Below are 14771 nucleotides of genomic sequence, written 5' to 3'. Positions count from 1 at the left end.
GTGACAAAAACATTGGTACTCACGTGGGACACAGGACCCAAATTTGTCGGGGAACTCTGAGATGAGGTCATCATTGATGCGGTCTTTCATTGGCCCCAGGATGATGACAGGCCGTGTGTAGTTCACTGGACAGACACAAGAGAGATGGACTGTAACAACACTGCACTTACAGTGAGATAACCAACTATCTCTAACAGAGATAACCAACTATCTCTAACAGAGATAACCAACTATCTCTAACAGAGATAACCAACTATCTCTAACAGAGATAACCAACTATCTCTAACAGAGATAACCAACTATCTCTAACAGAGATAACCAACTATCTCTAACAGAGATAACCAACTATCTCTAACAGAGATAACCAACTATCTCTAACAGAGATAACCAATTAACTCTAACAGAGATAACCAACTATCTCTAACAGAGATAACCAACTATCTCTAACAGAGATAACCAACTATCTCTAACAGAGATAACCAACTAACTCTAAGTGAGATAACCAACTAACTCTAAGTGAGATAACCAACTAACTCTAACAGAGATAACCAACTAACTCTAACAGAGATAACCAACTAACTCTAACAGTGATAACCAACTATCTCTAACAGAGATAACCAACTAACTCTAACAGAGATAACCAACTAACTCTAACAGAGATAACCAACTATCTCTAACAGAGATAACCAACTAACTCTAAGTGAGATAACCAAATATCTCTAACAGAGATAACCAACCATCTCTAACAGCGATAACCAACTAACTCTAACAGCGATAACCAACTATCTCTAACAGCGATAACCAACTATCTCTAACAGAGATAACCAACTATCTCTAACAGAGATAACCAACTATCTCTAACAGAGATAACCAACTATCTCTAACAGAGATAACCAACTATCTCTAACAGAGATAACCAACTATCTCTAACAGAGATAACCAACTATCTCTAACCGAGATAACCAACTATCGCTAACAGAGATGACCAACTATCTCTAACGGAGATAACCAACTAACTCTAAGTGAGATAACCAACTAACTCTAAGTGAGATAACCAACTATCTCTAAGTGAGATAACCAACTATCTCTAACAGAGATAACCAACTATCTCTAACTGAGATAACCAACTATCTCTAAGTGAGATAACCAACTAATTCTAACAGAGATAACCAACTAACTCTAACAGAGATAACCAACTAACAGAGATAACCAACTAACTCTAAGTGAGATAACCAACTAACTCTAAGTGAGATAACCAACTAACTCTAAGTGAGATAACCAACTAACTCTAAGTGAGATAACCAACTAATTCTAACAGAGATAACCAACTAATTCTAACAGAGATAACCAACTAACTCTAACAGAGATAACCAACTAACAGAGATAACCAACTAACTCTAAGTGAGATAACCAACTAACTCTAACAGAGATAACCAACTAACTCTAACAGAGATAACCAACTAACTCTAACATAGATAACCAACTAACTCTAACAGAGATAACCAACTAACTCTAACAGAGATAACCAACTAATTCTAACAGAGATAACCAACTAACTCTAACAGAGATAACCAACTAACAGAGATAACCAACTAACTCTAAGTGAGATAACCAACTAACTCTAAGTGAGATAACCAACTAACTCTAAGTGAGATAACCAACTAACTAAGTGAGATAACCAACCAACTATAATGGGGAAGTGACATCTGAGATGCCCCAAGATACTGCTGCTGTGTGACAGGTGATGTGTTGTGTGACAGGTGATGTGTTGTGTGACAGGTGATGTGTGAGTATCAGGTGATGTGTGTGTGACAGGTGATGTGTGTGTGTCAGGTGATGTGTGTGTGTCAGGTGATGTGTGTGTGTCAGGTGATGTGTGTGTGTGTGTCAGGTGATGTGTGTGTGTCAGGTGATGTGTGTGTGTGTGTCAGGTGATGTGTGACAGAGATGAGGATGTAAGCTGTGTCTTACCTTCCTGCTGTGTGACTGGCTCATAGGACAGGACGTACTCCTCCTGGCCACCTGATTGGACGGACAGAACAGGTGACCATGTTTAGACGAACAGTATCGGTGCAGTGGCCACTGTGATTAGGGTTAGGAGCTAGACTAGCTGTCGGCATGCTATGAGTGTGTGTTTGTCTACTAGTATTTGCCTGTTGTAATCTATCAAATCAGTGTAGATTTAACAGCAGCAGATTTAACGGCACTAGATTTAACGGCACTAGATTTAACGGCAGCAGATTTAACGGCAGCAGATTTAACGGCAGCAGATTTAACGGCAGCAGATTTAACGGCAGCAGATTTAACGGCAGCAGATTTAACGGCAGCAGATTTAACGGCAGCAGATTTAACGGCTGTAGATCTAACGGCTGTAGATCTAACGGCAGTAGATCTAACGGCAGTAGATTTAACGGCAGCAGATTTAACGGCAGCAGATTTAACGGCAGCAGATTTAACGGCAGTAGATTTAACGGCAGCAGATTTAACGGCAGCAGATTTAACGGCAGCAGATTTAACGGCAGCAGATTTAACGGCAGCAGATTTAACGGCAGCAGATTTAACGGCAGCAGATTTAACGGCAGCAGATTTAACGGCAGCAGATTTAACGGCAGCAGATTTAACAGCTGTAGATTTAACATCAGCAGATTTAACATCAGCAGATTTAACATCAGCAGATTTAACATCAGCAGATTTAACGGCTGTAGATTTAACGGCTGTAGATCTAACGGCAGCAGATTTAACGGCAGTAGATTTAACGGCAGCAGATTTAACGGCAGCAGATTTAACGGCAGCAGATTTAACGGCAGCAGATTTAACGGCAGTAGATTTAACGGCAGCAGATTTAACGGCAGCAGATTTAACGGCAGCAGATTTAACGGCAGCAGATTTAACGGCAGTAGATTTAACGGCAGCAGATTTAACGGCAGTAGATTTAACGGCAGTAGATTTAACGGCAGTAGATTTAACGGCAGTAGATTTAACGGCAGTAGATTTAACATCAGTAGATTTAACAGCAGTAGATTTAACAGCAGTAGATTTAACAGCAGTAGAGAGCAGAGCACACTATAGACTCTTTCTATGTTCTCACACAAACACACTGCTAAAGAGCCACATCAGTTTCATAGCAGTCCAGTAAACCTCCTAAAATGACTGCTATTGCAACATGCATCCATGAAGGAAGCAGCTTGGGGACTCTTAACGTGTGACCCTCAGAATGCTGCTCAGACCAAACACACACAGTAGATAGAGCACCAGCAACATGATGACAGAGAAGCAGAAAAACAACTCATTACAGAATAGAGCCAACGGTCGACAGAGGGAGAGATGGAGAGAGGGATGGAGAGAGGGACGGAGGGAAGGAGAGAGGGACGGAGAGAGGGATGGAGAAAGGAAAGGAGAGAGGGATGGAGAAAGGAAAGGAGAGAGGGATGGAGAAAGGAAAGGAGAGAGGGATGGAGAAAGGAAAGGAGAGAGGGATGGAGAAAGGAAAGGAGAGAGGGATGGAGAAAGGAAAGGAGAGAGGGATGGAGAAAGGAAAGGAGAGAGGGATGGAGAAAGGAAAGGAGAGAGGGATGGAGAAAGGAATGGAGAAAGGGATGGAGAAAGGAAAGGAGAGGGATGGAGAAAGGAAAGGAGAGAGGGACAGAGAGAGGGAAAGAGGGAAGGAGAGAGGGATGGAGAAAGGAAAGGAGAGAGGGATGGAGAAAGGAAAGGAGAGAGGGATGGAGAAAGGAAAGGAGAGAGGGATGGAGAAAGGAAAGGAGAGAGGGATGGAGAAAGGAAAGGAGAGAGGGATGGAGAAAGGAAAGGAGAAAGGGATGGAGAAAGGAAAGGAGAGGGATGGAGAAAGGAAAGGAGAGAGGGACAGAGAGAGGGAAAGAGGGAAGGAGAGAGGGAAGGAGAGAGGGATGGAGAGAGGAAAGGAGAGAGGGATGGAGAAAGGAAAGTAGAGAGGGATGGAGAAAGGAAAGGAGAGAGGGATGGAGAAAGGAAAGGAGAGATGGATGGAGAAAGGAAAGGAGAGGGGGATGGAGAAAGGAAAGAGGGATGGAGAAAGGAAAGGAAAGAGGGATGGAGAAAGGAAAGGAGAGATGGATGGAGAAAGGAAAGGAGAGGGGGATGGAGAAAGGAAAGGAGAGAGGGATGGAGAAAGGAAAGGAATGGAGAAAGGAGAGAGGGATGTAGAAAGGAAAGGAGAGAGGGATGGAGAAAGGAAAGGAGAGAGGGATGGAGAAAGGAAAGGAGAGAGGGATGGAAAAAGGAAAGGAGAGAGGGATGAGAGAGGGAAGGAGAGAGGGATGGAGAAAGGAAAGGAGAGAGGGATGAAGAAAGGAAAGGAGAGAGGGATGGAGAAAGGAAAGGAGAGAGGGATGGAGAGAGGGATGGAGAGAGGGATGTAGAAAGGAAAGGAGAGGGATGAAGAAAGGAAAGGAGAGAGGGATGAAGAAAGGAAAGGAGAGAGGGATGAAGAAAGGAAAGGAGAGAGGGAGAAAGGAAAGGAGAGAGGGATGGAGAAAGGAAAGGAGAGAGGGATGGAGAGAGGGAAGGAGAGGCACACCAGAACTTACGGTAACTACTTTCACTATCACTGGCGTTAGAGGTAACATGCTCTGAAAGTATAACAAAGGGAATGTCAGCACCACAGAAACACATTTACAGATACACCCCTCCCACCGATGACGTCTATGGAGGTAACTTAATACAAGGTGACAACATGAAGACACAGAGATACCCAGGAACACCAGGAGAGGGCAGTGCTAGGAACCGTAAGGAGATGGAGGTGGGAACATTGTATTGTGCTTTCTGAAGTTAGGTTTTGTGAAGGGCAGTATTATGTGAAGGGCAGTATTATGTGAAGGGCAGTATTATGTGAAGGGCATTATGACGGTATATCTGGGAGACCTTCCTCTTGCATCCTTCCATTAGATCACGGTAGGTCCTATCACATCAAGGTGAATGACCATGTCAAGATCATGGACCTTCATACAATGTTAATGTGTGTTGTCATGCTTTTCTTTCCAACACGGTGACCCTGCGGTCATTTTGGATCAAGTCTCTCTTGTAAAATAGATTATATCTCACCTGAATAAATAAAAGGTGAAGTAAAAATATGTTTTTAATTTAAATGATGGTTGAAATAGCACAACATCCAGGACTCCTGAAGGTTCTTAAGACAGCCAAGGGGTGGAACAGAAATACATTAAACGGAAAGGACCCCAACACCAAGGTGATTCTGACAATTCTGCTTTTTGTTCTATGTTGCTCTGTCTGTATGCTACGTCTTGCTTGTTCTATGTTGCTCTGTCTGTATGCTACGTCTTGCTTGTTCTATGTTGCTCTGTCTGTATGCTACGTCTTGCTTGTTCTATGTTGCTCTGTCTGTATGCTACGTCTTGCTTGTTCTATGTTGCTCTGTCTGTATGCTACGTCTTGCTTGTTCTATGTTGCTCTGTCTGTATGCTACGTCTTGCTTGTTCTATGTTGCTCTGTCTGTATGCTACGTCTTGCTTGTTCTATGTTGCTCTGTCTGTATGATACGTCTTGCTTGTTCTATGTTGCTCTGTCTGTATGCTACGTCTTGCTTGTCCTATGTTGCTCTGTCTGTATGCTATGTCTTGCTTGTCCTATGTTGCTCTGTCTGTATGCTATGTCTTGCTTGTCCTATGTTGCTCTGCGTGTGCTCACTGCTCAATGATTGTCTATATTGTAATTGTTTTTAATAACCTGCCCAGGGACTGCGGTTGAAAATTAGCCGGCTGGCTAAAACCGTCACTTTTACTGAAATGTTGATTAATGTGCACTGTCCCTGTAGAAATAAAATAAACTCAAACAGTGATATGACACCTCTAACATACCATCAGAGTTACTCTGATATGTTACAGAGTCTCCTGGACTACACAGCAGACTTTATTGTATGTCTATTAGGTCCCTTAGATTATTCTAATGACTGTTTTCTCTACTGCAGTGGTTCCCAATCAGGAGTACTAGGACCCCTGGGGGTACTTGGCCTATCCACAGGGAGTATTAGGACCCCTGGGGGTACTTGGCCTATCCACAGGGAGTATTAGGACCCCTGGGGGTACTTGGCCTATCCACAGGGAGTATTAGGACCCCTGGGGGTACTTGGCCTATCCACAGGGAGTACTAGGACCCCTGGGGGTACTTGGCCTATCCACAGGGAGTATTAGGACCCCTGGGGGTACTTGGCCTATCCACAGGGAGTACTAGGACCCCTGGGGGTACTTGGCCTATCCACAGGGAGTATTAGGACCCCTGGGGGTACTTGGCCTATCCACAGGGTGTACTAGGACCCCTGGGAGTACTTGGCCTATCCACATGAGGTACTTGATAAGACTCATGAAATCATGTGTTACTGGTAAAATGCACATGAAGGGTTACTTCAGGGTTACTCTGGGCAGAGCAACATTCAGTTGGTGGCACACTAACTCAAGAAGGCTGGGGACCACTACTCTATTGTACGTTGAGAACCATCTGTTCTACTGTATGTTGAGAACCATCTGTTCTACTGTACGTTGAGAACCATCTGTTCTACTGTACGTTGAGAACCATCTGTTCTACTGTATGCTGAGAACCATCTGTTCTACTCTACGTTGAGAACCATCTGTTCTACTGTATGTTGAGAAGCATCTGTTCTACTGTACGTGGAGAACCATCTGTTCTACTGTACGTTGAGAACCATCTGTTCTACTGTATGTTGAGAACCATCGGTTCTACTGTATGTTGAGAACCATCGGTTCTACTGTACTTGTTTCTAAATTAGCCCATCTCCATCTACGCTGAGTAAGGGGAAGTAAATAGCAATAGTAGTGCTACTCTCTAAGGAGGAGCCTGTAACAGTGGAAAAAATCAGCCTGCACGATCTGCCGCACAATACCCACCAATGAATCATCACTGATTAAGTGACATCACCACACTGCATGATTCAGTGTGCTGATGATATTAGTATTGTTGTGCTGTCTACCTAACGACCCCGATGTCCTGCTGTTTGAACACAGTGTACAGTGTTATGTGGATGCTATGTAGTGTTATGTGGATGCTATGTAGTGTTATGTGGATGCTATGTAGTGTTATGTGGATGCTATGTAGTGTTATGTGGATGCTATGTAGTGTTATGTGGATGCGTTGGGCTATGTAGTGTTATGTGGATGCTATGTAGTGTTATGTGGATGCGTTGGGCTATGTAGTGTTATGTGGATGCTATGTAGCGTTATGTGGATGCGTTGGGCTATGTAGCGGTATGTGGATGCTATGTAGCGTTATGTGGATGCGTTGGGCTATGTAGTGTTATGTGGATGCTATGTAGCGTTATGTGGATGCGTTGGGCTATGTAGTGTTATGTGGATGCAATGCAGCGTTATGTGGATGCTATGTAGTGTTGTGTGGATGCTATGTAGTGTTATGTGGATGCAATGTAGCGTTATGTGGATGCAATGTAGTGGTATGTGAATGCTATGTAGTGTTATGTGGATGCTATGTAGTGTTATGTGGATGCTATGTAGCGGTATGTGAATGCTATGTAGTGTTATGTGGATGCTATGTAGTGTTATGTGGATGCTATGTAGCGTTATGTGAATGCTATGTAGTGTTATGTGGATGCTATGTAGTGGTATGTGAATGCTATGTAGTGTTATGTGGATGCTATGTAGTGTTATGTGAATGCTATGTAGTGTTATGTGGATGCTATGTAGTGTTATGTGGATGCTATGTAGCGTTATGTGAATGCTATGTAGTGTTATGTGGATGCTATGTAGTGGTATGTGAATGCTATGTAGTGTTATGTGGATGCTATGTAGTGTTATGTGGATGCTATGTAGTGTTATGTGAATGCTATGTAGCGTTATGTGGATGCTATGTAGTGTTATGTGGATGCTATGTAGTGTTATGTGGATGCTATGTAGTGTTATGTGGATGCTATGTAGTGTTATGTGGATGCTATGTAGTGTTATGTGGATGCTATGTAGTGTTATGTGAATGCTATGTAGTGTTATGTGGATGCTATGTAGTGTTATGTGAATGCTATGTAGTGTTATGTGGATGCTATGTAGTGTTATGTGAATGCTATGTAGTGTTATGTGGATGCTATGTAGTGTTATGTGAATGCTATGTAGTGTTATGTGGATGCTATGTAGTGTTATGTGAATGCTATGTAGTGTTATGTGGATGCTATGTAGTGTTATGTGAATGCTATGTAGTGTTATGTGGATGCTATGTAGTGGTATGTGAATGCTATGTAGTGTTATGTGGATGCTATGTAGTGTTATGTGGATGCTATGTGTTCAGAGAATAGAAGTACAAGCACACCGCTGTATATGTTAGTCATTAAACTAAGCCGACTGTCAAAGCGTTAGAAGCTGGATGTCTATGAGAGGTGTTGATGACCGTGAATGTCCTATTAAGGACTTGGATGACAATATTATATGACTGCGGGGCCTGGGATGAGCTGTAGATGGTTGGTTGTGTGACAGTGGAAAACCTTGTGTGACTTACTCAGTCCTTTGTCATCAGGGTCCTGTGAAACAAAACAAGAGACACAACCACAAGAGAGACATTCATTACTGGAGCATAACACGCTGTTCAACCACCAGACACAACGACCGCAGCGCTGCACTGAACCCAAATGGTCAGACCAACCAACTGATAAATCAATGAGCAATGTTACTGGAGCGGAGATGCAGGCCCAAGTCCACAGAGGAGTCCTGAGGTAGAGCTATGGTTTAGAGAGATGGTTGAGCTAAGTATGGTTACAACTTGGGGCCCGGAGTCTTTCCTGGTGGTCATGGTTCTAGTTATTAAAGCCCAATGCTCTACCTTGGTACTAGGGTTAGCTGCTGCAGGGCTAGGTGTTGTGTCTGGTGGTTCCTGTACGGTTCCTGTGCGTGAGGCTGCCCTGACCTACTGTTCTAGCGACCGTCCGTCTCCATAACGCTTTACTTACGGTCAACATCGCTCGTTTCCTGCTCGCTGTGCTCCTTGCTCTTGTTGTAGAAAGGGAACTTTCGGGAAAATAAGTTCTTTTTACGCTTGTCATTGAATGACTGCTGGGGAAGAGAGTGAGGGGGGGATGGAGGGTGGGACGGGGTCAAACAAGAAAGGGAAGGATGGAGGGAGGTGTCTAGTATTGGTGTAAACAAAACAAACCCAGGACAGTTACCCACAATCCTCTGAGCTGGACTTGGCAGACATCTTAGTTTAAGTGCACACAACTGACAATCTGTTACCATGAAGCAGGAAGTAATTCTGACCTTTGAGTCCAGATGACTTTGACTTTTTGAGTCAAGTTAACTCTATAGCTTCAGATTAGGGTAACTTGAAATTATGATCTAGATGAATTGAACGACAACAGAATAAGTATTTTAGACCGCGATGGCTACCGAGTCAGCTCAGTAAATGAAAAGAAACTTTCAGACATTTGACCAAATAAATGACAAATTAGTAAAAAGACATCCCATAGCCATACTGAATTACAGCAGGAAGAAGGATGAAGACATCCCATAGCCATACTGAATTACAGCAGGAAGGATGAAGACATCCCATAGCCATACTGAATTAAAGCAGGAAGAAGGATGAAGACATCCCATAGCCATACTGAATTAAAGCAGGAAGAAGGATGAAGACATCCCATAGCCATACTGAATTAAAGCAGGAAGAAGGATGAAGACATCCCATAGCCATACTGAATTAAAGCAGGAAGAAGGATGAAGACATCCCATAGCCATACTGAATTAAAGCAGGAAGAAGGATGAAGACATCCCATAGCCATACTGAATTACAGCAGGAAGGATGAAGACATCCCATAGCCATACTGAATTAAAGCAGGAAGAAGGATGAAGACATCCCATAGCCATACTGAATTACAGCAGGAAGGATGAAGACATCCCATAGCCATACTGAATTAAAGCAGGAAGGATGAAGACATCCCATAGTCATACTGAATTAAAGCAGGAAGAAGGATGAAGCCATCCCATAGCCATACTGAATTAAAGCAGGAAGAAGGATTGGAGTGAGAAAGGTTCAAAGTCTTCAACACTATCCCAATACTCTGTCTAAGCATGCAAAGGAAAGGAAGTATCACGCTCCTTGTGTATAAAGGAAGTATCACGCTCCTTGTGTATAAAGGAAGTATCACGCTCCTTGTGTATAAAGGAAGGAAGTATCACGCTCCTTGTGTATAAAGGAAGTATCACGCTCCTTGTGTATAAAGGAAGGAAGTATCACGCTCCTTGTGTGTAAAGGAAGGAAGTATCACGCTCCTTGTGTATAAAGGAAGGAAGTATCACGCTCCTTGTGTATAAAGGAAGGAAGTATCACGCTCCTTGTGTATAAAGGAAGTATCACGCTCCTTGTGTATAAAGGAAGTATCACGCTCCTTGTGTATAAAGGAAGTATCACGCTCCTTGTGTATAAAGGAAGTATCACACTCCTTGTGTAAAGGAAGGAAGTATCACGCTCCTTGTGTATAAAGGAAGGAAGTATCACGCTCCTTGTGTATAAAGGAAGTATCACGCTCCTTGTGTATAAAGGAAGTATCACGCTCCTTGTGTATAAAGGAAGGAAGTATCACACTCCTTGTGTAAAGGAAGGAAGTATCACGCTCCTTGTGTATAAAGGAAGTATCACGCTCCTTGTGTATAAAGGAAGGAAGTATCACGCTCCTTGTATATAAAGGAAGGAAGTATCACGCTCCTTGTATATAAAGGAAGGAAGTATCACGCTCCTTGTGTATAAAGGAAGGAAGTATCACGCTCCTTGTGTATAAAGGAAGGAAGTATCACGCTCCTTGTGTATAAAGGAAGGAAGTATCACGCTCCTTGTGTATAAAGGAAGGAAGTATCACGCTCCTTGTGTATAAAGGAAGTATCACGCTCCTTGTGTATAAAGGAAGTATCACGCTCCTTGTGTATAAATGAAGGAAGTATCACGCTCAGTGTGTATAAAGGAAGGAAGTATCACGCTCCTTGTGTATAAATGAAGGAAGTATCACGCTCCTTGTGTATAAAGGAAGGAAGTATTACGCTCCTTGTGTATAAAGGAAGGAAGTATTACGCTCCTTGTGTATAAAGGAAGGAAGTATCACGCTCCTTGTATATAAAGGAAGGAAGTATCACGCTCCTTGTGTATAAAGGAAGTATCACGCTCCTTGTGTATAAAGGAAGGAAGTATCACGCTCCTTGTGTATAAAGGAAGTATCACGCTCCTTGTGTATAAAGGAAGGAAGTATCACACTCCTTGTGTATAAAGGAAGGAAGTATCACGCTCCTTGTGTATAAAGGAAGTATCACGCTCCTTGTGTATAAAGGAAGGAAGTATCACGCTCCTTGTGTATAAAGGAAGGAAGTATCACGCTCCTTGTGTATAAAGGAAGTATCACGCTCCTTGTGTATAAAGGAAGGAAGTATCACGCTCCTTGTGTATAAAGGAAGTATCACGCTCCTTGTGTATAAAGGAAGGAAGTATCACGCTCAGTGTGTATAAATGAAGGAAGTATCACGCTCCTTGTATATAAAGGAAGGAAGTATCACGCTCCTTGTGTATAAAGGAAGGAAGTATCACGCTCCTTGTATATAAAGGAAGTATCACACTCCTTGTGTATAAAGGAAGTATCACACTCCTTGTGTATAAAGGAAGGAAGTATCACGCTCCTTGTGTATAAAGGAAGGAAGTATCACGCTCCTTGTGTATAAAGGAAGTATCACGCTCCTTGTATATAAAGGAAGTATCACACTCCTTGTGTATAAAGGAAGTATCACGCTCCTTGTGTATAAAGGAAGTATCACGCTCCTTGTATCAAGATTTTTTAGACACTCATTTATAAAAACAAGATCCCTTCCTACATCACCATAAAGGATCAATTGCTTCAGCTAGATTTAAGAAACTGATCAACACACAAAAAAGCAAGGAGAAAAAATGTGAGGAAGGTGAGGTTGGATTGTATGCATGGAAAGTAGAAAGGAGAGAGGTGGTTGGTGAGAGTAGGTAGTGGAAGCAGTTTGACATCAATGGCAAGCGTATATCAGGCCTCTGCACTATACGGGCCATGCATTTGTCTGGGTGCCATGTTACAACACAAAGATGCCTTCCACATAACACATTCTATCTACACAGGTCTGTGCAGATTCATCAGGGAAAGAGTAGGAGTCCTAATCTAGGATCAGCTTCCCCCCTGTCCATATACTCTTATTTAATACAAAACAGATCCTAGATCAGCCCTCCTCAGAGCACCCATGAATCACATCAACCCACGATATAACAATATAATGATCTCCCTTATTCATAAAGAGTCTCAGAACAGGAGTGTTGATCTAGGAACAGTTTTGCCTTTTAGATCATGATTATTACGAGGTGAAATCTGATCCTCGATCAGGATCTGAGACGTACTGTGAATACGGCCACTGATCAGCTCTGTGTAGAATCTGTGCATGTGGATGAAACGTACCAGTGTGTCGACGCAGCACAGTTCTCCTCTGAGAGACTCAGAGGTGGGGATATATTTTAGCTGAATAACTAGAGTGTTCTCTCTCGCCGGGAGATCTGGACATGCTGTTAACTATACAGCCTCTCACACACAGACCACCTCAGACAGCCAGAGATTAGTACATTAAACAGTCATTTGTACATTAAACAGTAAATGGTAGGTTCATTTTGGTCATGTGAAAAAAAAACACAAAAAAAAACAGCTTCACAATATAATTATGGATGGAATGCTAACTTGAAATCTGTGTGGATCTCACGTTCGTATTCCTGCCTAAAATATTATAAACTGCAAAACTATTGTATCTATATCAAATAAAGTAATAGGTCAGTGTAGTGTAATGAAAAGTGGCATGTTCAGTTTTAAAAAGGTTGTGTTCTTTCTGATGAACCGTGACTCACTGGTTTCTGACTTTAAAATCAGCCCTACGTGTGGAGGTGCAATCTAAGTCCTTGGTTCCCAAACCGGGGTTATTAGGACCCCTCGGGGTACCTGGCCTATCCACACGGGGTACCTGGCCTATCCACACGGGGTACCTGGCCTATCCACACAGGGTACCTGGCCTATCCACACAGGGTACCTGGCCTATCCACACAGGGTACCTGGCCTATCCACACAGGGTACCTGGCCTATCCACACAGGGTACTTGATAAGACTCATGAGATCATTGGTAAAATGCACATGAAGGGTTACTTCAGGGTTACTCTGGGCAGAGCAACATTCAGTTGGTGGCACACTAACTCAAGAAGGTTGAGGACCACTGCTGTAAGTCATTAGTAAAACTGCTCTGAACCAGTCATACTGATGACGTGAGACGATTGTCAACACCTGGTATAATAGTAGATCACGGGATAACGTTGGTAATGATGTGTGATTTAGTTTTACGGAAGTGTTTATGGATTTTCACAAAGCTTAAAACTACAACTATCTTGAAGAATATCTTATTGTAACTAATATTACCATTATAGTATTGATACTGTAACAGAGATCCTCTACGGGTCACCTAACAGAGATCCTCTACGGGTCACCTAACAGAGATCCTCTACTGGTCACCTAACAGAGATCCACTACAGTTCACATGACAGAGATCCTCTACGGGTCACCTAACAGAGATCCACTACAGTTCACATGACAGAGATCCTCTACGGGTCACCTAACAGAGATCCACTATAGTTCACATGACAGAGATCCTCTACGGGTTACCTAACAGAGATCCACTATAGTTCACATGACAGAGATCCTCTACGGGTCACCTAACAGAGATCCACTATAGTTCACATGACAGAGATCCTCTACGGGTTACCTAACAGAGATCCACTATAGTTCACATGACAGAGATCCACTACGGGTCACCTAACAGAGATCCACTACAGTTCACATGACAGAGATCCTCTACGGGTCACCTAACAGAGATCCACTATAGTTCACATGACAGAGATCCACTACGGGTCACCTAACAGAGATCCACTACAGTTCACATGACAGAGATCCTCTACGGGTCACCTAACAGAGATCCACTATAGTTCACATGACAGAGATCCTCTACGGGTTACCTAACAGAGATCCACTATAGTTCACATGACAGAGATCCTCTACGGGTTACCTAACAGAGATCCACTATAGTTCACATGACAGAGATCCTCTACGGGTCACCTAAAACTCACCACTTTGTCTTGAGACCGGGCGTTGAATTTGACTGTCTTTAACCGCGCTCTCTCTTTTTTTTCAACCCTGTAGGACAAAAAAGAGAAAGGGGGTGAGAAGACAGGAAAAGGGAGAAGAGAAGAGCGAGGGCTGCACCCATGGGTCACTGATTAAACATTGAACATATCGTGCCTTGAAACAAGCTGGCTATTTTCAGCCGGGGTATTGCGTGTGTGAAGACTCAGATCTTGATTCCCGTCTCTCTAGTAACTTCCACAGTGCTCTGCTGAGATTGAGGAGTAGAGGGGGACGGGATGATTCAGTCATCAGAGGGATAAATCAGTTGCCTTAAGGGGAAACCTTTTTAATTTCCCCAACTCTGTGAGAGCCTAGATGGCAGCATCATAAAAAAAGTACCAGTAATTAAGTCCCTCCTACCTTTTTATTTAATTTAAATGAGACCCCGAAGGAAATATTAGCAGAATCCAAAGTGTATTTTTTCCCTTTTGCGCTGCTTTTTCATTGTATTTAATCCTACAGAGCAAGTCTACAAAGCGCTACAAAGCTTTAAAATGTGAATCATTTCCTTCTTTCCTTTACAATGAGGACATCACTGCAGAATATGGCAATACCCCAG

At 42.9% G+C, this 14771-nt stretch overlaps 1 protein-coding gene across 16 annotated transcripts in view; it reads right to left on the bottom strand.

The window, feature by feature from the left end:
- The window catches only part of LOC129869391 (disks large homolog 1-like), a 282157-nt gene that overhangs the window by 6621 nt on the left and 260765 nt on the right, over positions 1-14771 (bottom strand). For 12 of the 16 annotated variants that reach the window (XM_055943757.1, XM_055943763.1, XM_055943760.1 and 9 more), the window contains 5 exons: positions 14155-14221; positions 8957-9056; positions 4569-4610; positions 1972-2022; positions 24-125 (listed from right to left, as the gene is read on the bottom strand). In XM_055943757.1, the coding sequence (XP_055799732.1) occupies positions 24-125; positions 1972-2022; positions 4569-4610; positions 8957-9056; positions 14155-14221 (362 nt within the window). Of the gene's footprint in view, positions 1-23; positions 126-1971; positions 2023-4568; positions 4611-8508; positions 8531-8956; positions 9057-14154; positions 14222-14771 lie in introns of all 16 variants that reach the window. The other 4 variants (XM_055943762.1, XM_055943768.1, XM_055943769.1 and 1 more) reach the window with 2 other exon arrangements.

Source organism: Salvelinus fontinalis, chromosome 14 (assembly GCF_029448725.1).
Source record: "Salvelinus fontinalis isolate EN_2023a chromosome 14, ASM2944872v1, whole genome shotgun sequence".
Classification (NCBI taxonomy): Eukaryota; Metazoa; Chordata; class Actinopteri; order Salmoniformes; family Salmonidae; genus Salvelinus; species Salvelinus fontinalis.
The sequence above is the reverse complement of the archived record's forward strand: the minus strand, read 5'-3'. Positions and strand labels throughout refer to the sequence as shown.